This window comes from Fonsecaea erecta (genome assembly GCF_001651985.1).
Source record: "Fonsecaea erecta strain CBS 125763 chromosome Unknown Scaff2, whole genome shotgun sequence".
Classification (NCBI taxonomy): Eukaryota; Fungi; Ascomycota; class Eurotiomycetes; order Chaetothyriales; family Herpotrichiellaceae; genus Fonsecaea; species Fonsecaea erecta.
The window spans coordinates 1,721,846-1,743,154 of NW_017387245.1; the positions used below are offsets into that span (position 1 = coordinate 1,721,846).

Here is a 21,309-nt window from a genome sequence, read left to right on the forward strand (position 1 = left end):
CACTTAGCTTTTCTTCCCCATCCAGCCTCACTCATCATCTCCAGTTTTCACCATCCATCCAACAATTTCATCACCACTTCAATCTTTCATCGAATAATCCATCGCCATGGCCCGTACCAAGCAAACTGCTCGCAAGTCCACTGGTAAGAGCTTCCTGTCACCTCATCGTCGCCTCAGAGCATGGTCACTGACTGGTCTTGTATAGGTGGCAAGGCCCCAAGAAAGCAGCTCGCCTCCAAGGCCGCTCGCAAATCTGCTCCTAGCACTGGCGGTGTCAAGAAGCCTCACAGATATAAGCCTGGTACCGTCGCTCTCCGTGAGATCCGTCGCTACCAGAAATCCACTGAGTTGCTCATCCGGTATGTCATCCTGCCAGTGATCTTTCACAGAAGCATCATCTAATAACTTGATCAGCAAACTTCCCTTCCAACGTCTTGTCCGTGAAATTGCGCAAGACTTCAAGTCCGACCTTCGTTTCCAGTCATCCGCCATCGGTGCTCTTCAGGAATCCGTCGAGGCTTACCTCGTCTCCCTCTTTGAGGACACCAACCTGTGCGCCATCCACGCCAAGCGTGTCACCATCCAGTCCAAGGACATCCAGCTCGCCCGTCGCCTCCGTGGTGAGCGTTCTTAGATGACTTGCTGAAATTTGCAACATCTCAATCGACAGTCACATGGCAGGTTGGGAGCGTTGATCATGGTCATGATTCAGAGTATGGGGGGTTTTCATGAGTTGACACTGGCGAAACGGAATGAATTCATAGGGGCTTGTATTGGCTTTTCACAACATTGATCACGGGTGGTTACGGGGACTTCTGGCGTCTTCTGCTTCTGCTCGTGCTTGTACATCACGCAGCATCATACCAGTCATGATGACTATGACATGGACACAGCAGAATGCGCTGCATCAACCAGATAGAATCTGAATGCGATTCAGGTTAACACATGACAACATCAGTTTCTGTTCCACCGAGTAATTGTATTCCCAAAGACTGCTTTTTTTTGCCATTGTTTGTGCTGGACGTGACAGGCGCAGGCGCAAGGTAGCAAATGGACGTTTGCAACCTGTTGTTTCGGGCGGTAGTGGGTGACGATCCAGGGGCAGAGGCGCCTACGATGGGCTTGCATCGGGGGCTAGTGAACCCTGCAGGCGGGCGTCATCGGGGTACGCAATCGGCGGACCTGAGTGCGACTCCGGCAAATTCTGCCTGCCGATATAGGAAGTGGTTTTGCAGATGTTGCTGGGAGACAAAATGCTTCTGTTGAGGTATCTGACAGTTCTAATCAACATGGTATCTCGTCAATAATGCACCCCCTGCATCGGGCAGCGCTCAAGTTCAGTGCCAGATCGCCGTGGTTTCGGGCTCGCGGGCCTGGCCCTCGCGCCCGACTCAACCGTCATGCACAGAGAAACTCCTCGAATTCTGCAAACTCCGGCCCTCTGAAGGACTCAACGAGTCCTCCGTCGACATCGCAAAAACCCCTCCCTCCTCATTCGCTCCACGAATTGCCCGTGGGCGAGACCGCGAAGCCCGTCGATCCTGTCGACATCCCCATACAGTTGTGGTATCATCGGCTGGGACCCGTGTCTGCATTCTTTCAGTGGTTTCACCGCGCTCAATTGAAGAGACCATATACTGTGCAACTATGCACGACCTTAACAACATACCTTTGCGGTGACCTACTGGCGCAGGACATTGGGGGGGAACTGTACAATCCATGGCGAACGTTGAGGATGTTGACGATTGGAGCCCTCGGGGCAATACCAGGTTACAAATGGTATGAAATCATTCCATATCCGACGGACAAACACATGGGTACTCTCTCTGTCGCAGGAGCACGAGCATAGCATGCAGGGAGATGGGAATACAAGCGACACGAGCTAACGTCAGAGACGTCCAGGTTCCTCTTCCTGGGTCAGAACTTCAACTATCCCTCGAAATTCCTCTCCATCGCAACAAAGGTTGCGGTCAACCAGATTGTTTTCACTCCTGTGTTCAACACATACTTCTTCGGCATGCAAGCCCTGCTGACGGGTGAGCACACGATGGGCATCATCATGCGCATTCAAGCTGCAGTGCCCGTCAGCATGCTCAACTCCCTCAAACTGTGGCCTGCGGTAACCGCCTTCTCTTTTGCCTTTGTCCCGCCACAATACCGCTTCATGTTCTCGGGCATCTTTGCCGTCGCGTGGCAGTGCTATCTGAGTTTCCTCAACCGGACAGAAGAGAAGATCGAGGCGCAGATTGATACACTGAGCCGGCCAGCGCTGAAAGAGGGCATATTGGTGAAGTAAGCTGCTTTCAGGATGGTTCAGGAGGACGAGTTTACGCTTCAAACGACCCAGAGCGATGCTAAGGAAGCCAATTTTTTTTAAGAAAAAGAGATCGGCTATATCCAGGGCAGAGTTGGGTAACTTGTTTCCGGATATGGCACGGGGGAATGCATTTGAGAGCCCAAGGGTGCCTTACAAGCCCTTTGATATCCTGTGTCCGATAATAGAGGACATACAGGCAGCAATGGCGGGTTATGTTGTAGAAAATAGAATAGAATCATGTCAACACGCCGTCGATTGGATCTCATACATCCTTTGGTTATATTGACCAGGCCCCGCGACGCGTGAGGAGCAAGCCCCAAGGCGCGCCTACGAGCAGGCAGAAGTGCCTGTCAACGCGAGTCTGATGGAGAAAATTGAAACAAACCAACAGCATCATGTCGAGGCATATATTTCTCACAGTCAGAAGTGAAGATGAACGGTGCAATTGTTTTGCATTGCCTCCATATTGTGCGAGTGGTCACAGTCGATCAGTGAATCATGACGACTACAAACCCACCTGGAGGCGACCCTCCAAGCCCGACCAGATCGACCCAAGACCACAGTGTCTTGATGCAAATCGATCTGGGCCCCACGGAGATTGCGACAGGCTCGCGGGCCGATGAAGACACGGACGGGTACAGCGACTTTGGGGAAGATCCTGAAGTGCTCGAGATAATCGACCAACTCCTCCTCGAGGCTGCGGGCAAATCGAGGCAGGAGCAGAAAAGCGCGCCCCTGGTCGTGACGGACATTGAAGACTATGAAGCACCTCGAGGTGTTCGTCTGCCTGAGGTGCTTGGTCTCGAAGCAACGCGTGAGTGGGAGCTCCAGACTCGGCCTGTTGAGAGTCATCTCCTCCAGACTGTATTCGACCAAAGTCGTAAGTGCTGTGCAGTGCCACATCCCCAATGCTTTGGTCGCTGACGGGCTGACCAGCGTCCAGCTTCACAGAGACCATCTTCTGCCAATAAAGAGGATGTAGAGACGAGAAGAGAGACATCTGCGCAACCTGCGCCAGCCAAACAGGATGCTCAGCAGGAGCAGCAACCCTCCGGGTCGGACACTCGATCTCCCCTCGAACGGTTTCGTAAACCTCCCATGAAAGCCCTATCCGTCACCGATCTGATATCTCCAGCATGGTGTGAGCTACAATATTACTATGTCTTGACCAAACATGGCCGCAAAAGGCGGACTCCAGCAATGAAACAGGGCACTGCGGTCCATCAGGCACTGGAAGATGAGATACACGTCACTGTCCCCGTGGAGATTACCAAGAAAGAAGATAGCTGGGGTCTTCGAATATGGAATATCGTCCAGGGATTGAGAACGCTCAGAGAAAAGGGGAGGACGAGAGAGCTGGAGATCTGGGGCTTAGTTGGCGGAGAGATCGTCAACGGAGTCATTGATGAGTTGAGCTACGAATGTCCGGACCCAAAGCTCGAGGAGATGAGTCGGAGTCTGCAGGAGGAGAAGGACGTTGAGCCATCACTGCCAGAATACCAAGCCAGTATCAGGGACTATCTTGTGACGAATGAGACTCGGGATCAAGGTCAGTCGCTGTCGGAGGCTCTGAAGAATGGCAGTGGCGATACCAGCAAAGAGGCCGGTAACAGACCCACGACACAGAGGACGAGGAAGTCAGACCGAGACAATGAGAGGAGAATCTACATCACCGATGTCAAGACACGAGGCACTCCCACTCTACCTACTGGATCAGCCATCCGTCCAACCCTTATTCAACTCCACCTTTACCACCATATGCTGGAAAACATGGCTCAGGGACAATTCCCCCTCTCCACCCTGGCAGAGAGATATAAGTTCGAAATCCATGACACATTCTCTGACGCCTTTATCGCGCAAATTGGCGGGCTGAACCAAGAGGTGTTCGAATTATCCCAACAGAGCAAGGATGTCGGGCAGGAACTGCCGTCGTCGACGCAGGATTCCATGGATGTTCTGCTTCAGCACAACACCTTGGCTAGCTTGTGGGATTTCATGATGGAGCAGTTTCGACTGACGTTCAACGTTCCTTCGAATCCGACCTCGACACCTGCTTCATGCTTCAGTAACTCCTTCGATCAAAGCCAGGACCCCAACGTTCCACCGCCCTCCTCGCTCTCTGGTCTCCCGACACCGCCGTCTCAACCAACACGACTCTCCCCGATCCTCACCGCGCGTTACCTCTCCACCAACTACAAGCACCGCAGCAACGCAAATGGCGCCGCTGAAGCTCAATCACACATCATAGGAAGCAAATCCGTCCTCTTCAACCCCTCTTTCTTCACCTCTTCTCTTTACTCCGCTTTGGCTTTCTGGAAGCGCGAACGGGAGCCGCGTGGCGTGGAGGTGGTTGATGCGTGGAAGTGTCGTATTTGCGACTTTCGGAACGACTGCGTCTGGATCAAGGAGCGGGACGAGAACATGGTCAGGGAGGCGAGAGAACGAACGAGGCTGAAGGAGGAGCTCGCGAGGGGAGAAGGACGCAGAAGAAGTTGGGTCTGAGTGACCGATAACAACAAGAGAATATGGCGCATATCGTGTCGTGCATCCCAGCAATCCGAGGATGAATCAATGGCGGTGTAGGTTTGAGCAATGCGTCCGAAGCTGGTACTGACAGGAAATCATGACTCTAGAAGGGCAGAATGTTGAAGCATCTCACAAAACAGCTCAGTATTTCCTGCCCACCCAGAGCTGGGCTGCGCAGACAGAAACACAGACCAGACTACACATATGCAATACTTCTGACGACATTCCAATGGGCATGATTCTTTTTGGTTCAAGGAGCCACCCTCGACGACGATATGTATATATACGCATAACAAATAGCGTGCTATGTGAAAATTCTGACCAATGGCCCTTATCACCACGGATAACTCCTCTTCTCATCTTCCTCCTCCACCTTCAGCCCCCGGTCCAGCTGCTCCTGGTGCTTCTTGTCGAGGTACTCGAGCAGGACGGCCTCGTACTTCTGCTTGCCCTTGTAGCGGGAGACGTCGTCGCCCCAGCTGCGCACGGCGCTGGCCAGGCGGCCGGGCACGTAGTCCTCCTCGGCGATCTCGGTGATCGGGTGGAAGTAGGTGCGGATGGTGAAGACGACGCCGCCGGACTTGGGCAGGCGGCGCAGCGTCTGCCGCTCCGACCGGAAGAAGTGGTGCTCGATCGCCCGGTCCTTCTCCGCCGTGTTCCAGCTGATGTCCGGGTTGTCCTCGCTGCCGATCGAGTACGACCACGCCAGGTCGTCGTCCACCTGCAGGAAGTAGTTGTTGCGCGCCACCAGCTCCTCGGGCTTGAGCCGCCGGAAGAAGTTCATCATGCCCTTCTCCAGCTTCTCCCGGAACTGCGGCACGTCGCCGCTCGTGTGGATCTCCGACAGCGGCATCCCGTACTTGTCCTCCAGCCGCCAGAACCCCGGAAGGAGGATGGCACCGGCCAAGAGGTAGTACTGGCCGTCGGCGCCTTCGATCATGATCGCCAGGTCGTCCTGCACCATGCGCGCCGCCGTCTGCATGGGGTCCTCGGGCAGGGGCCGCGACGTCGTGTCCAGCTCCTCGCCCGACCACAGGTTCTTGACGCCCTTCTCGGTGCGCTGGTACAGCGTCGGGTAGCGGTCTGGCAGGTACGAGCGGAATTCCTCCAGCAGCTCTAGCGCCGCCGGGTACGCCTCGGGCGCCGTCTTGCAGCACTTGTGGCCGCGCTCCTGGATGCGCCGCGCCTTGTCCGCGTGGTACCGCGGGAAGTGGTTGTCCAGCTCGATCCAGTCGTCCCACTTGACGTTGCGCAGGCCCATGGTCACGAAATACTTGGGCCCGTAGCGGAAGGGCCGGTACGGCAGCGGCTTCGTGTGCTCGATGGACCAGTTCTCGTACGCCGGCGGCTTGGGCCGTTGGAAGTTGGACGGGATCCACGTGCCCGGTTTCCGGGCCTGAGCTGTCCCATTGGGGCCTTTGCTATACGTCGCCTTTTCGAGCTGTGGTGTGGGCGGCGTCGAGGGGCGAGATGAGCGGGTGAAGTAGCGAGAGCGGCGGCTGGAGATGTACCGACTGATCGCAAAGGCGAGGAACACGAAGAGAGTCAAGCCGTAGAGGACCTCCTTGAAATGGGGCTTTTGTGACAGCGTCTGCAACTCCGATTGGGCTGATTGGAGCATAGAAGAGCAGTGGTGTTTGGATTTCTGGATCTGGTCGTTGGCTTGGTCGACGTATGGTCGTATGTGGGCATTCGCTTGCTCGATGTACGGCTGCGACCGAGCAACGAGGTCTGACATCTTTTGCCTCAGGGATTCCGTGTCCATGGTGGCTGTGGAGGGAGAGGGCAGAGAGACAGCCCTGTCTTTTAGAAGCAAAAGAAGGAAATCAGGGGAAAACGTCAAAATAGTAGGAAGCGAAATCAAAACAACCCTCGGCAGGTATATGAACTCTTGGAAATGGAATCAATATCTGCATTCGACGTGCTGATCCGCAGGAGGCCAGAAGCTTCCCCAGCGCCAGATCTCCAAGCGTGCGGTGCTGTTATCGCATGGCCACTCGGATTCTTATCATTAAACCATCTGATGTCGAGGCCTGTGGTTGGTGTCGTCCAATCAGCTCGCCTCGCCGGCGCTGGACAAAAATACCTCTTTGGGAATGGTGCTTTTTGTCCCCAAGGACAGTGCGTGGAATGCGGCAGGCCACCGCGATTTGGATGACTTCCAGCGTGGCGGACATGGCCGTGGGGCTGCTTGAATGGGATTGTCGCAGGTAAATATCCGGGCACCGCCATGTAATATGTCTAGGTTATTTCGAGAAATGCATCGTTTCTTGATGATCAGTCCACTTCCACGCCTTTTTTTTGGCGCAGCAGACAATGTTCGCCCCAATGTCGACGATATTTGGGAGGAATGAATGGTAGTTCGGGGACCCAGATGGTCCTCGCAAGAGTCCCGGTTCGCGAAGCATCCAGGAACGGTGCGCATGCCATCCTCTCCCAATGGTCCCCGTCCAGAACATACAGTGGTTCGTGCTCGGTGGTCTCCATGCCGGGCATGTACGAGTCTACCAAGAACGTGCAGTGCTGGACATCGATATACTTTGCTGGATCCTCTTCATTCCGATCGTTCATCCCAGGCGGTTCCAGCCAGGTTCCGGGATAGAAACCAAACCCGGTCTTGCCCTCGTGGAACTCTCCAGGTAAGAGACCGTCGAATTCGCTTTTGATGAATTTCGCATGAATGCCGTCGGGGAGAAAATGCGAGGACGGGAAACGATACCAATCCTTGCCGAAGCAGACGGTATTGTCTTCCTGCGTCAGGTTTAGTGCTTTGAGACTGTCGTATATCTCCAACGGAGCCCTATACGCGGTGAGCGTACCGACGATACGCAGCAGCCCAGTGTTGATAGCTAGGAGCACAATCGGTAGAATGGCGGCCAGTTTCAGTTTTGTCGGGATCTTTCCAAAGATGACCGAGTCCGTCGATCCGATCCATGCCAGCAGGGAGTGGAATGCTATGGCGGCATTCAATGCGAGGAAAGGGTAAGCAGGGAACATGAATCTCTCTTCTTTGTGGGGCTGAACGGTGAAAATGGCCAGCCACAGATAGAAAGGAGAGAGGAAAGTCAGTGTTCTGAGAAGTGTTTGTTTGGTGGGGTATTGGCGGAGAATGATGGACTGAAACAGGACAAGTGGTCCAGAAATCGCTGCAAGGACAAACCACATATTGAAGTTGAGCAGCAAATTCCTGAGGTAGTAGTCCCATGGTTCTGTCCCAAATATGTTGGGACCACGATCCTTGCCGCTGAAGACATTGTAGGCGACGATACGCCAGGGCACCACTGCGACCTTGTGGTAAAAGAAAGTGTCGACGCTGACCTGAAGAACCAGGACTACCAAGCACCGCACTCCACCATCCAAGTACCGTCTGAAAGTCTCAAAAAGATCTGTTCGTCCTACCACTGCCATGAGCCATTCTTCAGCGACGAATGGAACGATTAGAGCCGCTGAAAAAGGCCATCCAAGTAGTGCACCGATTCCGAACCACATGATTCCTGTGGCAGTTTTAGATCCTCCATGCCAATCCATAAAAGAAGTCAGTCCTAAGGCAGATGTGTACATGGCAAAGCTAGATGGCAAAAAGGCAGAAGAGGCGTAGAAAAATCCAGGGGTGAAGGCAACAATCATGAGATATATCACGCCGACCCTTGGGTTGATGGTTCGACTGATGGCCGAATAAAGACGGACTTCAGTTGCTGCGCAGATGAATGCCAGTACGACACGTAGGGCATAGAATTCGAATGTCTTCGAACTGCCAAAAAACCCGGCGACCTTTGCGGGGAGAGCGTGGAGGCCGACATATGCCCAACTCCGAATACTGTATTCTGGAGAGTACTCCCATGTCTGGAGACCGTAAGCATGATTCAGGTAGTGCAGTGGCTCCCAATAGTTGAAGGTCTCGTCACAGTCCTGGATCGGAGCATACAACGCCGCTAGAAGGTGTGAAGCGAAACAAACGTAAAAGGCGATGTTCAGAGGCAGGAAGAACTTGGTCGGAGCTGGTCGAGGAGTTTGCTGACCTCTCGCTCTTCGGTACGTCAGCATGGGATCCAATCGGAGCTATGACTTTCTTCCTTACCCCTTGGGCGCTCTGATGGGATCTTTTCGTCTCTTGAAATCCTCCAAGCTCGGGTCCATCTTCCTATGGCTGGCGTCTGGATGGCTGTGGTTTCTCGGAAAAGGTGGTCGACTAGGCAAAGGAGACAGATATGCCAAGATATATGCCAAGACTATGTCTGTCTTGGGTATAGCCCCATCATGAGAAACGCTATGCCGAATTTGGCGTCTTGCTCACATTCTCAGCTAGCCACAGTCTGTACGCTGCATGGCTGCCCGGTCATCTATTTGGCCTGAGGACCATTCTGCCGAGATGGCTGGACGCTTGGTCCCTGGCCAAGGTCGATCTGATCTGGCCGTCCAGCCTGACAAGACTTGGAGTGCCCGAGTCTCTTCCACAACGGCAACTGACTACCCCACCTGCTCCAGCCTGGTCTAGGCTCGGACGACCAGCGCTGTTGGCATTATTAGGGTTCGTCGCGCTGTGTTAGACCTTTGCTTGCTAATATCTTCGTCCTTGTTGGAAAATGCTATGCTTGTCTGCTTATCATGAGTCGTGGAAGCGGTATCTAAAGCAGATCCGACTCAATCCAGTCTGAGAACAACATGCGCCTGCTTTTCCTACCATATAATCCGTCGACGGATTCCCACGACGTCGACGGGGCAGCAGAGGAGTCTCCCCAGCGGCATGCTGCTAGGGTCTATCATCACAAGGCCAAAGCCCTCAAGAAGTCTGGCTTCCGTGACCAACGATCCTCTACAGACAGCCGCAAGAAGGAGCCTGCTACAAAGGCCGGACCAGGAGTATTTCTTGCTTCAAGCAGCGATGGGCAAGTCAGGTCGATGAACCCAGTCCCCGAGCCGAGCACCGTCCTCGGGGCTGGCAGGATCGACCCATTCAATGCCTATTGTTCCACGGACCAACCTCTGATGGTTCACGAGATGCTTGATCACGGTTAGTCCGTTTCTTGCCTGAGGCGTTTTGTTCATAATTGCTCATGCCGAACAAGTTCTTGTTTCGCGCCGTGGTCGTCTGGGAGGATCTAACTGCCATTCTTAGCCATCTCATACCAGTGGTCCCTCTTTGCCGCAGACGACCGGCCAGGGTCTCTGCTCATGGCAAAGAAGTCGGTTATGGACACTGCAATCCGCTCTCCGTTGTGTTTTCATACGCTCGTCTATGCCGGTGCCGCCCACAAAGCTTTCCACCAATCTCCAACTGTCGACAATTCAAAAAGCGCGATATTGCGCATGACGAGTAAGGCTGAAGCGATCAAGTCGCTCAGAACAGCCCTCCAATCTCAAGCGACGGCATTGACTGACGAAGTCGTGTTTGCCATGGCCATTTTGGGCATTGTCGGCCACGGGGAGAAAGTGACCGCTGCGGAAAAGCGTGAGAAAAGAACCATGTCAGCTCAGCAAGATGGCCAGTTCTATTCGAGCCAGGAATACGAGTGGCGGCACATGAAGGCCGTTATCGAGATCGTCAAGATGAAAGGCGGATTGCACACCATCCGGCTTCCTGGGCTTGCCTTTGCTCTTGCTTCGTAGGTCTGTCCCTAGGAGTGTCAACATACCATACGCTGACGGCAGATGCAGCTTCGACATCCATACATCGATCATGTATCAAACGAAGCCCTCGTTCCCTCTATTTATGCCGTCTTCACCAGTCGTCGGCTCTTGGCTCACAAGCCGACCCACAAGCCCGGCGTCTCAAAGATCTGCTACTCTGGCCACCGGCTTCGACTTCTTGACAGACTTGGGCTTGCCTGCCGCTGATGAGTTATTGGACGCCCTGCATGTCATGCATGATCTGATTATTGCTTTCGATAGCTATCAACGGGGTGATCGTGAAGCCCCCCCTATCAAGATGATCATCTTCGCCCGAAACCTGAACCAACACGAGCTGCTTACCTTGCCGGACCTGTCAGGGGAACTCTTCTCACCAGGGTTGGCCTACGTTGACAGCCCAGCCATTTTGAAGACGCATCTGGCGCTCGCCATCTATGAGCTCTGTCGGCTATGCACCTTCATTTTTCAACTCACGGTCCTTCTGCCGAACTTGGAAGACAATGTAGAGGTAACCGTACCCTACGCTCGACGCATCAAGCGATGTCTGCAATGTGCGACTACCGACCTGTGTCTGGATCAGAATTCAACCTACCATTCTTTCCTCCTTTGGGTTGCCGTGATGACTGCTTGGTCCATAAAAGGCACAGACCTTTACCGCTGGTTTGTCGACTTCCTGGTTCGACATGTGAGCACTCGGAGGGAAGCCGCCATCAGAGGAAACCGCGAGATGACTGTAAAAGACATGCTCGCCAGGTTTCTTTGGCTGGATAGCGAGTGTGAAGCATCCTGCGCTGAGGTCTGGGAAGACGTTAACCGGTTACTCGTTCCACGTGAGCAGCTGGCCTTTTGTTAGGTCAGGCCATGAGGTCCTTTTGTGCCCAAACATAGGCACATTCAACGGTGACGGCTCCAAAAAGTATTGTGCTGTGCTTCGTGGCAGCCATTATCCGGTTCTCGTTCTTCCCGGTGGTCGACATCGTTAGGCCCCCCAGGAATGAAAGCTTGACGAATGCTCACCAGGCATCCGTGCGCTAAATGCTCGTACGTAACAAGTTACGTGCAAGCGACTGACCTCGCGCTATACTCCCGTTCCCGTTCAGATCAACCCCGGTTTCGATAAGACGGCTGAGCGGAGGACAGATCGCGCACGCCAGCGACTGCGCATAATGCCTCAATGCCGTCTTGCTGTATTTGGGTTGGTGGACTCTGCAAGAGACGCTCGAATCCCGGAGGAGGGAATCACTCCGATACGCCATGTGTTGAAAGCATGGCCACGGACTTCCTGGGCTGGCTCTATTGGCAGTCATTACGACTCGGCCAACGACCCCATTTCAACCTCCCATGTGTCGATCCTCATGGAGGGAGGCTATACGCCACCACTCTTCATGCCCGGTTGGGTACATTCCGCGAAGTCCCTTCCGTACTATATCAAAAAACCTTTCATATGGCCCGGCCCCCAGTGAAGGTCTCCCTACTATCTCCCCCCATCCCAGAAAGATCAGACTATTTGACTTTCCCTGAGTCTCCAAATCAATCCTCCAGTTCTCCCGTCCACCAGCATCTTCGATAACATTGTTCACACTCCATTCCCACCAAACATGGCTGATCGAATCCTGAAAGGTGCCGTGAAGGGCATCGCATCTGGCATCGGGCTCGTGTCGGAAGGCATCCACCATCACAAAGAGAGGAAAGAAGCCAAAACCCATGCACGGGAGGCCACGGGGCAAGAGAAACACCCCGAGGCTGCTCCAGGAGGCAGTTTTGAAGAAGGAGATGAAGAGCACTGGGATCTGGACGAGGCGCAAGACGAGCTGATCAGCACGTGTTCCGAGACCCCCGAGACCTCGCACCCCGAAGAGCACACGTCCCAACGAGACCAGGCCAACCCTACCAAGATCACCAATGCGTTCATGCGCAGGCATCCTCTGCCAGCGTCAGCGCCATCACACACATCGACAGAACACGGACCTGATGGCAAAGGTAGCCAGACCGCCGTCGCCGAGTTCCAGACTGCCCCAAGAATCCCGCTCCCCGTTATCCTCCCGCAACGCCGACCGGAAGCTCGTGCACGGGGGTTCATCCGCGCCTACGCGCCTGACCTGGCCGTCAAGGGCATTGACCAGGAGACGTTCCTCGACTTCATCGAAACCTTCAACCAGGCCAGTCTCGCATCGCCGTGGCTTGATGCCATCAACTTGGCTGGCTTCGCCACCCTTGCCCTGCCACCGGGTATCTCGCAGGCCGTGCAGCTAGCCATCACGATCAGCGTGACTATAGCCAAAGATATCCAGAGTCGGAAACGGTGAGTCCATTTTGCCCAACATGTTCAAAAGAGACGCCCCTCCCCGTCTGTCCCCTTTCTTGCACTCCCAAAAGAGGGCTGGTCAATCAAACATGGCAATGTAGATCGATTAATCGCAATTCGTTGCCCGAATATTGCTGACCGTGTCCTCCTTTTTTCGAGACAAAATACCTTCCTCGACCGCATCAACGACGAATTCTTTCGCCCGCGTGGGCTCTACTGCCTCGTGATGACGTGGCAACCGGACACGCCGACGCTGCACACATCGGTCGACGTGACCAGGACCGTCGCTGCGCGTATGGCGACGCCGGAGAGTACGGGGGCCAAAGTCAAGCGTGCCATGAAGACGTCGGCCGGCGCCAGCGGCGTCGAGTTCGCCGAGTGCGCTCCCCTCGTGTTTCCCGAGCTCGACGAACTCGCCGTGCAGACCGGCGCCGAGGCCGAGTGCAAGCGCGACACCCTCAAGCACTACAAGAGCTTTGCTGAGGTGTATTTCGATCGCCGTGCGCAGGCGAAGCACGTGAGTGACGCCCAGGACCATGTTCATGGCCTCGGGTTGTCTTTTTACATTGCTAACATGTGTGATATTCAGGCTGGCGAGAACCCAGACAGCGCCCTGGCCAAACTCGGCGGTCCAAAACCACATTTCACCTCCCGATACGCCGACCCCAACCACCCTGCCAGCAACGGCAATCTTATCTCCTTGCTCACCGGCGGCAAGGTCTCGCCGCCTGATCTGCGAGAAGTCGTTGGCGGGGGTAGGGGCAGTGGCGGTGGTATAGGAGGGTTCGGGGGGAGAAGAGGAGGCCCGGGAATGGGAATGGGCACGGGCATGGGCATCATAGGAGGCCACCGCAGCGGAGGAATGGGAGAAAGAGGGGGGATGGCCCTGGGAGGTTTCGGCGGCGGCAGATTAGGAGGAGGATGGCGTGGGAGGATGGGATATGGCCAGGACCAAGATCAAGAATATATGATGCAACGGCAGCAGCAGGATCTGCAGTATCGAGATCCTTACCAGCAACAGCCCGATCGCCCAGGCGGAGGCATAGGCCTAGGCATGGGACGAGGCGCCGGTGGCAGTCCTGCCGGGCTCGAAGGCCTCGTCGGCGCGATCATGGGGTCGGGACTCGGCGGTGGCCGTGGCCAGGGACAGAGCCCCATCAAGCGAATTCTCAGCCAGGTGAGTCGCCGGCACTCCCTCTCTTCTGCTTTCCTCTGGACTCGGGTCGTTGGGAGTTATGAGAGAATCACCCGATCCCATGCTGTGCATTGCTGGACTTACTTACTCGCTCGACCCCTCTCTCGCGTGCTTCAGGCAAGCTAACATCCATGCCATAAATAGGACGTCCTCTACCTGGTGATCGTCAACATGCCGACCGAGGAAGAGTTGGCGGCTGCTCATGAGATGAGTGAGCGTGAGCATGAGCATGCATAAGCAGCAGGGGGAAGACCGAGATGAGTATAAGAAGGCACAGAGGCGTTTATATATATTATATTGCACCCCGAACTGTCCTCACCTCTGGTCCGTGACCCGACACTTGTATTCACGCAGACTCATGCAGTACGTCAAGGCCATTGGCTGGCACACGCTCCCGTGTATACATGCGTGCAGGAGCTGCTGCTACCTGTCAATGTGTCCTCGGGAGGGGAGGGGGAAGGAGAGAGAAAAAGGTACTGGTCGTAGGCCTGTCACGACACCATGAGCGCGATCCCTCCCACTCTCATTTCACGGGCCAGCCGATCTTCTGGATAAAGTCCTCCATGTCCTGCAGCATTTCCTGGGGTCTTTCCATTGCCGCAAAGTGGCCGCCCTGTGATGGTTGTCACTCGATCGTTAGTCTTGTGATATAGTTACTCATATGTATGCATGAGTGCGTGCACATAACTCCAACAGATTGCGTAAATAGCGCCACATATAGGATCCATGCAGGAACGCAAAACTCACCGCTTCATGTTGTCGGAAGAGCACCAGGTTGTGGCCCTGCGCGAGCACCCACGCTCTCGGCACCGGCGCGAGCTCCTTCGGGAACCACGAGTATGCAACCGGCTTGTCGTTCTTGTACTTGGGGTTTCCGTGCGGGAGGCCCCGGCCACCGGGAACAGAAAACTGGTTGAGATGGGTCAGAAACATTATCTCCGTGACCACAGTGTGTCTCATACCTCGCGGTAGCAGTAGATGCAACGTGGGAAAGACTGGGTGAACCAGTACAACGTGACGGAGTCGAGGATGTTTTTCAGAGGCGGCGTCTCGTCGGTCCATTCGATGAATTTCTCCCCGATCCTGTCATGTTGCGATGGCGTTTGGTTAGCCACCCACGACATATACTCCCAAGTCCACCGTTGAGATTGCTTACCATGCGAGCTGGGCGAGCGGGCTGGACGCCAGCACAAACCCAATCGTGGCCGGTCGGGTGCCGTGTTCTCGAGCATAGGCGTTCCCGGTCAGGTTAAATGCCTTCATGCGCGTCTCCATGGCGTGTTTCTCAGCCTCGGTAATCAGACTCTCGTCGACGTTTTTGGGTGGCTCGCTGGATACGGCAAAATTGTCTGGACGATCTTGAGCTGGGAGATCTCCGGGCTGCAAGGCAGATACTCACAATGGACACCTGCGGAAGACGGGCCGTTAGACACACGCTACAAGACTGACCGGTTCGCTCACCTTTGCACTCATCATAAGTTCCCGCCATAACCTTGGCCGTGAACGAGCCGATATCACCGCCCTGGCAAATATAACCACTCCCAAAACCCAGACCCACCATCAATTTATTCATGATACGAGCAATATCCTCGGTGTCGAAGTTTTTGGTCAGAGGCGGACCAGAGCTGAGAGTCCACCCTGGCAGCGACGGAGCAATGACATGGTAAGGTAGCTCTTCTGGTGAGTATTTTTTGCGATAGAGGTCCATGATGTCGAGATGTTCAAGGTGGCTTCCTGGCCAACCGTGCATATAAAGGAGGGGGACGGCATTCTGCTTCTTGGAAAAGAGAGCTACGAAGTGGATGCGGAAATCCTCTCCGTCGTCGTCCTTGATATGGGCGATGAAGTTCGGGAACGAGTTGTTGTACTTTTCAATGTCACGCCTAATTTCAGGCCCTCAGTATCATGGTCGGGCAGCTCATCCAAATGAATTAGGACATACCAATCATACTCATTGAGCCAGTAGTCTTTCGCCTTCGTCATCCAGTTATAACTGACACCAAACTTGCCATCATAGGTGTGCAGGTTCTCGTATGTACGTGGGGCCAGCTTGGAGAGTCGCAATAGGTCCTTGAACTCTGATAGTTCCTGGTCAGGGATTGACAGGGTGAATTTATCCAACTTCACCTTGGCATTTGAGGGGACGGCGTCATAGCCTGCCATGTTGCAGATCAGGTAGGGCTCGAAACTCAGGTCAAGAAGGGCACAACAGTCGAGAAGGTGGAAAGCAGACGAAGGAAAGCTGGGAACTAGTTTTATGGGTGAGACAACCGGGACCCGGCAGCCTTATATACCAGCCATTTACCGTCTTGTCCACTGAGGAAAGGTGGGATACCTCGGGAGTGGCCGTACAGAATCCTCCTGCAGCAGCATGAGCTGATGTCTGGCAGCTCCCGGTCCAACCATCTGATCTCAGAGGTGCCTGACGGGAGGACATTCCCCGTGCCACTCCCTGTGCACCTCACAAGCCTCTGCACAGGGCACTGGCGATTGTTTCGTTACAAAGCATCCCCGTCCAGGCCAGATAGGTGCCCGATTCTGCTGGACATTGTAGCCAAGATGTGGGGCCGACAATACATCAGATCTTCTCCGCAAACCGGGCATCAACAAGTACCGAGATGTGGACGCCGGTCAGCTGGGGGCGAGGCATCCCGCAAGTGCATGGATTACTTGATGGTTGCAACGTAGATGTACTGGACCTGAAGTACAAGAATGTTAATACCTGTTCAATTGCTGATATATGTATCCAGAGGGCTATCCAATATCTGATCTGCCTCGCTGGTAGACCCTTCGCGATTCTAGGGCTGCCTGTTTTCTGCCTTCTAGGCACTTTGAAACGTGCACCAAATGACCGCGTCTCCGCCGCACGAAGCTGGCGTACAACGCCCCGGCAATGTAGACGGCCGCGACGGACATGGTGGCGGGCCATTTGAAGCTTGCGGGCCGAGGAAATATGATGGTCGAGACATATGCGCAGAGTTCGAAGATATTCTGGAAGGATGACTCGGTTGTCGAGAAAGACCCACGATATTCTGGCTCGACCTGTTCTTGAATGATCACTTGTGCCGAGAGCTCAAAGCCCCAAAGGCCAATGCGGCTGAGAATGGTGCCTGCTATCAGTCCCGAAGCAGCCCAGATTGGCGATCCTGCCATCCAGAAGAAACCAAGGGCGACGGCCAGACAGACCATCTGGAGGTTGAGAAACCAAAGGCCAGATCTGATGGGCCCGATCCAAGCCATGGCGGCCGGTGCCATCCAGGTGGCCGACATCTCACACCCGGTCGATATCAAACGAATCACCGCGATAATCGTCGAGGTGTAACCACTGGCCAGAAGATATGTCACCATTTGTCCAGAGAAGGACAACACCGTCAAGTACAGGACAGACAGTGAAATTGAAGGCAAGAAGGCTCCTTGAGACATGTAGATCTTCAATGACCGCAATAACGACAGCTGGACGGGAGTGTGTGGGGTGGACTGAGATTCCTGTCCCAGCTCATGGCCGCAGTCATCGGCCCTGGTGGCAGGCAGATTGCTGCGCGCAAGACTCGGGAACGCCGCGTAAACCCTTGCAATCAAGAAATATTCTGTGATGGTCGAAAAAGCGTTGACCCCGCCCATAACGGCCATGGCGACTTTTGTGTTGTTACTTTCCAATGAGGCGATGAGCAGAGGACTGGTCAGTTTGCAGAAAAGGTCGATGCGACGCATCTGAGAGTTGAGGGTCCGTAGCATTGCCTCGCTGTCTCCCGCAATGACCACAACCCAGTCTCTTTCCACAGAGACAGTGTTCATGATTGCACAGAGCTTTTCAACACAAGCCAGAGCACTAACCACGGCCAGCAGCGCACATAGACTCCACGTCTTCAGGTGTGGCCGTTGCCAGAGCATAACATAGAAGATGCCACATGAAAGAACAACCGCTCCACGCTGATAAACAATCGAATTGCGAACAACCTTCAGACGTGGGGCTGTATCAATGTACCGACCGACGAGGGGAGCGAAAACGATAGCAGCCAACGCCCGGACCAGAGCGTAGATAGACAAAGGCAACAGTGTGTTTGGGAAGATGTTGGCGAGAAACAAAACAGCGCCGAATTCGAACCCTCGGAAATTCCATGTGGATAGAAAATGGGAGACATAGAGCCTTCGGGCCAGTCCAGGGGATATCTCATCCTTGGCCTGGTTTTCCACCGCATCGATCGGGGCCAGGAGGGCTACATCGTCCTCGGAGGAGGAGCGAGTTGACAAAGGACAATGATTGTCAGCATCTCTGTCGGTGAGAGAGTTCCGTGAAGGGAGTCTTGATAAAGTGATAGAATGCGACTGGCCGACCACGATACCAGCCATGATTGACTTGGGCAGTCTCAGCGACACTCAGGAATGATGGTTCAACGGGAGACCCGATTTGTAGGTGCAAATACCATGGAGAAAGACTGAGAAAACCATCCTTCAACGACTCACCGCAAGACTGAGGAAGAAGGACGCGTTGTGGTCGACACGATAAGTGAGAAGAAGAAAGAAGCGGAGAGGCCGAGGAATTGTGCTTCCGGGCGTCTAGGCTCTAGGTACCCCAGTGATAGGCTCTGGGTGCCCGTAGTGGTAGACTCTAGGTGCTCTAGTGGTAGACTCTAGGTGATAGGTTACGCGTTGGCAGGCTAGACGTGAACATAACTAAGCGAGAAGCCTGGTGGCACGTGACGTTGGAAAGAAAAACCAATCGGATGCCGATCCTCTTCAGGGCCAATCAGATCCGCAGCTTTTTTCCCATGTACCGTTCCGAACAGGACAAAACATATTTTTTTGGCCGCATCTCATCCTCCTCCACCATACACCATTTTCACGTTTTCGCCCAGTCATGGATGCTGAAGACTTTCCAACATCTCCTGCGAAGCGACAGAGGACAGGCTCACCAGACGAAAACAGGAGGACCCTCGACCCTCCTCAGTCGACACCTGCCACCGAGCAGAATGGTCTCGTTAGCCACCAGCCTCCAGCCGATCCGAGTGTCTCGACACCAGAGCCAGAGAGACCAGTCACTCTTCCGGGTGAAAAAGAAGAGCATTCCACTTCTGAGCAGCCGGACTCAAACTTTCTTCTCGATGCATTGATGCTGCAGGTCGAGGCAGAGGCCGCCGCCGCCGCCGCAGGACCGTCAACTGACCCCTCCACGAGCACCAATGGTATCCTACGTACAAGCGACGGAACGCTGGTCGACGGAGAACATAACAGGAGTCAAGATGGAGGACACGTTGCGGGGGCACATACGATTGAGCCAACTACTACCACTCAAGAACCTGCGCCGAATGCCGCGTTTCCGGGCGAGGTGGAGGCAATGGATGTGACAGAGACTGTTGTCATCGCCAAAAATACGCAGGTTGCACCCGACACCAATGCCTCGATACCCACCGTTGGCAACGCTGCCGATACACCAGCCGTCGTCGATTCCACCCCCACGGATGTAATTCTTCCAGATGGCTCGGGTGCACCTGACCCTGGTGCCGAGGGTGCTGAATGGGAAATTGATTCCTCGCCGTATGAGTCCTCTTCGGATTCTGACTCAGACTCCTCCGATGATACATCTTCTGAAGAAGACAGCGACGAAGATGCGGACGGCGACTATGCGATGCTGGACCCCGAAGAGACGGCGAGGATCCTCATGCAAGGTGATGCCGGTTCCGACGATGAAGGAGGCGGCCCGCGGGACAGAAAGGACGGAGGTACACTCCGGACGGCAAATGAACGCCCTGAAGAAGTTATACCTAAACCGGATATTATAGTCACGGAGGACATGAAGATTGAAGAATTGGGCAACGTCGAATTCGCGGTCGAGAGCACCGTCGTGGTGAAAGCGAAAACGTCGGGAGAATATCAAGTGCTGGAACCTGGATCTTTGATTTGTCTCCATGATCGATCGGTGGTGGGAGTGGTTGCCGACTTGATAGGGCGAGTCGAGGAACCCCGATATACGATCCGATTCACCAACGATGACGACATCAGAGAAGCCGGGCTGTCAGAGGCTGGCACCACGGTGTTCTACGTTCCTCAACATTCCACATTCGTCTTCACGCAGCCGTTGAAGAGCGTCAAGGGAAGTGACGCATCGAATTTCCACGATGAGGAAGTCGGCGAGGACGAGATGGAGTTCTCAGACGACGAGGCCGAGGCCGAGCACAAGCGCCAGATGAAGGCCAAGAGGCAGGGCAGATCACTGGACACAGGAAGAGGGGGGCGTGGCAGCTCCAAGTTTGCCAGAGGACCGCATCGTGGTGCAGGAGCAGGAGGTCGAGGAGGAGGAGGAGGCCATCGTCACCGCAATCCCAGCGACGGCTCCGCCTACGGCAGCGGCTCGTTGGAAATGAACTACGACGACGTCTCCATGCCGCCCGATGCAGGCGATGACGGCTACACGCCGCTGCAGAGACCGTCCGACCTTGCGGACATGGTCGCCAGGGGAGGGGAACAGCCGCAGGAACGCGGCGGTATGACGATGATGCAGCATCCACTCCCGCCACCACCTCACTTCAGCAGAGGAGGCGAGTCGGACGGGCGAGGGCGAGGGAGAGGGTATGGACACGGGAGAGGAGGCCGAGGAGGAGGAGGATTCCGGGGCCAGCGTGGACGGGGAGGAGGAGGCCTCAACAATCAATATCAGCATCAGCATCAGTCTCGTGAAGCTCCTCCTCCTTTTGGACAACAACAATACAACGCCACAACCCATCAGAATGGCTACAATCCCTCCTTTTCCTCCTCCTCCTCCTCCACCACCACCAATACATCTCTACCCAATCTCAACGTCCCCACGACACCGTCAATCACACCGCAAAACATGGCCTACCCACCACCCATGACGCCGTCGCCCATCACTCCACTCCCTCTCCCTAACATCTCGTTCAACTTTGGGCAAGCTCAGGGATTCCAACATCAACATCAACATCAACAACATCCTCTGCCTTCTTCAGCAGCAGCAGCAGTCAACTTTCCTCCCTTCGCCGCACCGCCGGGGTTCGGCATGGGGCCCCCTCCGGCCCCCCCGTCGTCGTCGTCATTGTTTCCCGGTGGTGGTGGTGGGGGCAACTTCTCCCATCATCAGCAGCAGCAGCACCAGCAATACCACCAGCAGCAGACGAACTTCCTCTCCGGCGCGTGGGCCAGCAACCCGGCCATCGCCGCCGCGTTGCAGAGACAGGTGGAAGAACAGCGTCGGACCCAACAGCAGCAGGGGCAGTAAAGGTAAAAGGTTAGGGAGGAAGTCGGTGAGGATGAGAATGTTCATGTGGGCGCCGGAGAGAGAGCGAGAGAGAGCTCTATATTGTACGATTTCACCGTCCATAAGCT

The 21,309-nt window shown here is 54.8% G+C and overlaps 10 protein-coding genes across 10 annotated transcripts; 6 read left to right on the top strand and 4 right to left on the bottom strand.

The window, feature by feature from the left end:
* Positions 1-106: 106 nt before the first annotated feature.
* Positions 107-634, top strand: AYL99_02378 (histone H3; the record flags this gene model as incomplete). The annotated part of the gene is made up of 3 exons (XM_018833894.1): positions 107-143; positions 206-359; positions 415-634. 3 exons carry the CDS (start codon positions 107-109, stop codon positions 632-634), a joined length of 411 nt encoding a protein of 136 aa, XP_018696518.1.
* A 672-nt stretch (positions 635-1,306) lies between these two features.
* On the top strand, positions 1,307-2,296 carry AYL99_02379 (hypothetical protein; the record flags this gene model as incomplete). The annotated part of the gene is made up of 2 exons (XM_018833895.1): positions 1,307-1,779; positions 1,903-2,296. The coding sequence occupies 2 exons, from the start codon at positions 1,307-1,309 to the stop codon at positions 2,294-2,296; spliced, it is 867 nt and encodes a 288-aa protein (XP_018696519.1).
* A 519-nt stretch (positions 2,297-2,815) lies between these two features.
* Positions 2,816-4,819, top strand: AYL99_02380 (hypothetical protein; the record flags this gene model as incomplete). The annotated part of the gene is made up of 2 exons (XM_018833896.1): positions 2,816-3,197; positions 3,261-4,819. The coding sequence occupies 2 exons, from the start codon at positions 2,816-2,818 to the stop codon at positions 4,817-4,819; spliced, it is 1,941 nt and encodes a 646-aa protein (XP_018696520.1).
* A 358-nt stretch (positions 4,820-5,177) lies between these two features.
* AYL99_02381 (hypothetical protein) lies at positions 5,178-6,608 on the bottom strand (the record flags this gene model as incomplete). Its single annotated transcript, XM_018833897.1, has 1 exon — positions 5,178-6,608. The coding sequence occupies one exon, from the start codon at positions 6,606-6,608 to the stop codon at positions 5,178-5,180; it is 1,431 nt and encodes a 476-aa protein (XP_018696521.1).
* Positions 6,609-7,120: 512 nt separating this feature from the next.
* AYL99_02382 (hypothetical protein) lies at positions 7,121-8,980 on the bottom strand (the record flags this gene model as incomplete). Its single annotated transcript, XM_018833898.1, has 2 exons — positions 7,121-8,870; positions 8,922-8,980. The coding sequence occupies 2 exons, from the start codon at positions 8,978-8,980 to the stop codon at positions 7,121-7,123; spliced, it is 1,809 nt and encodes a 602-aa protein (XP_018696522.1).
* Positions 8,981-9,505: 525 nt separating this feature from the next.
* AYL99_02383 (hypothetical protein) lies at positions 9,506-11,324 on the top strand (the record flags this gene model as incomplete). The annotated part of the gene is made up of 3 exons (XM_018833899.1): positions 9,506-9,854; positions 9,960-10,446; positions 10,499-11,324. The coding sequence occupies 3 exons, from the start codon at positions 9,506-9,508 to the stop codon at positions 11,322-11,324; spliced, it is 1,662 nt and encodes a 553-aa protein (XP_018696523.1).
* Positions 11,325-12,069: 745 nt separating this feature from the next.
* AYL99_02384 (hypothetical protein) lies at positions 12,070-14,208 on the top strand (the record flags this gene model as incomplete). The annotated part of the gene is made up of 4 exons (XM_018833900.1): positions 12,070-12,773; positions 12,936-13,293; positions 13,366-13,953; positions 14,116-14,208. 4 exons carry the CDS (start codon positions 12,070-12,072, stop codon positions 14,206-14,208), a joined length of 1,743 nt encoding a protein of 580 aa, XP_018696524.1.
* A 286-nt stretch (positions 14,209-14,494) lies between these two features.
* On the bottom strand, positions 14,495-16,134 carry AYL99_02385 (hypothetical protein; the record flags this gene model as incomplete). Its single annotated transcript, XM_018833901.1, has 7 exons — positions 14,495-14,584; positions 14,719-14,880; positions 14,934-15,054; positions 15,128-15,320; positions 15,371-15,379; positions 15,433-15,854; positions 15,914-16,134. The coding sequence occupies 7 exons, from the start codon at positions 16,132-16,134 to the stop codon at positions 14,495-14,497; spliced, it is 1,218 nt and encodes a 405-aa protein (XP_018696525.1).
* A 591-nt stretch (positions 16,135-16,725) lies between these two features.
* Positions 16,726-18,321, bottom strand: AYL99_02386 (hypothetical protein; the record flags this gene model as incomplete). Its single annotated transcript, XM_018833902.1, has 1 exon — positions 16,726-18,321. One exon carries the CDS (start codon positions 18,319-18,321, stop codon positions 16,726-16,728), a length of 1,596 nt encoding a protein of 531 aa, XP_018696526.1.
* A 508-nt stretch (positions 18,322-18,829) lies between these two features.
* Positions 18,830-21,202, top strand: AYL99_02387 (hypothetical protein; the record flags this gene model as incomplete). The annotated part of the gene is made up of 1 exon (XM_018833903.1): positions 18,830-21,202. The coding sequence occupies one exon, from the start codon at positions 18,830-18,832 to the stop codon at positions 21,200-21,202; it is 2,373 nt and encodes a 790-aa protein (XP_018696527.1).
* Positions 21,203-21,309: the final 107 nt, after the last annotated feature.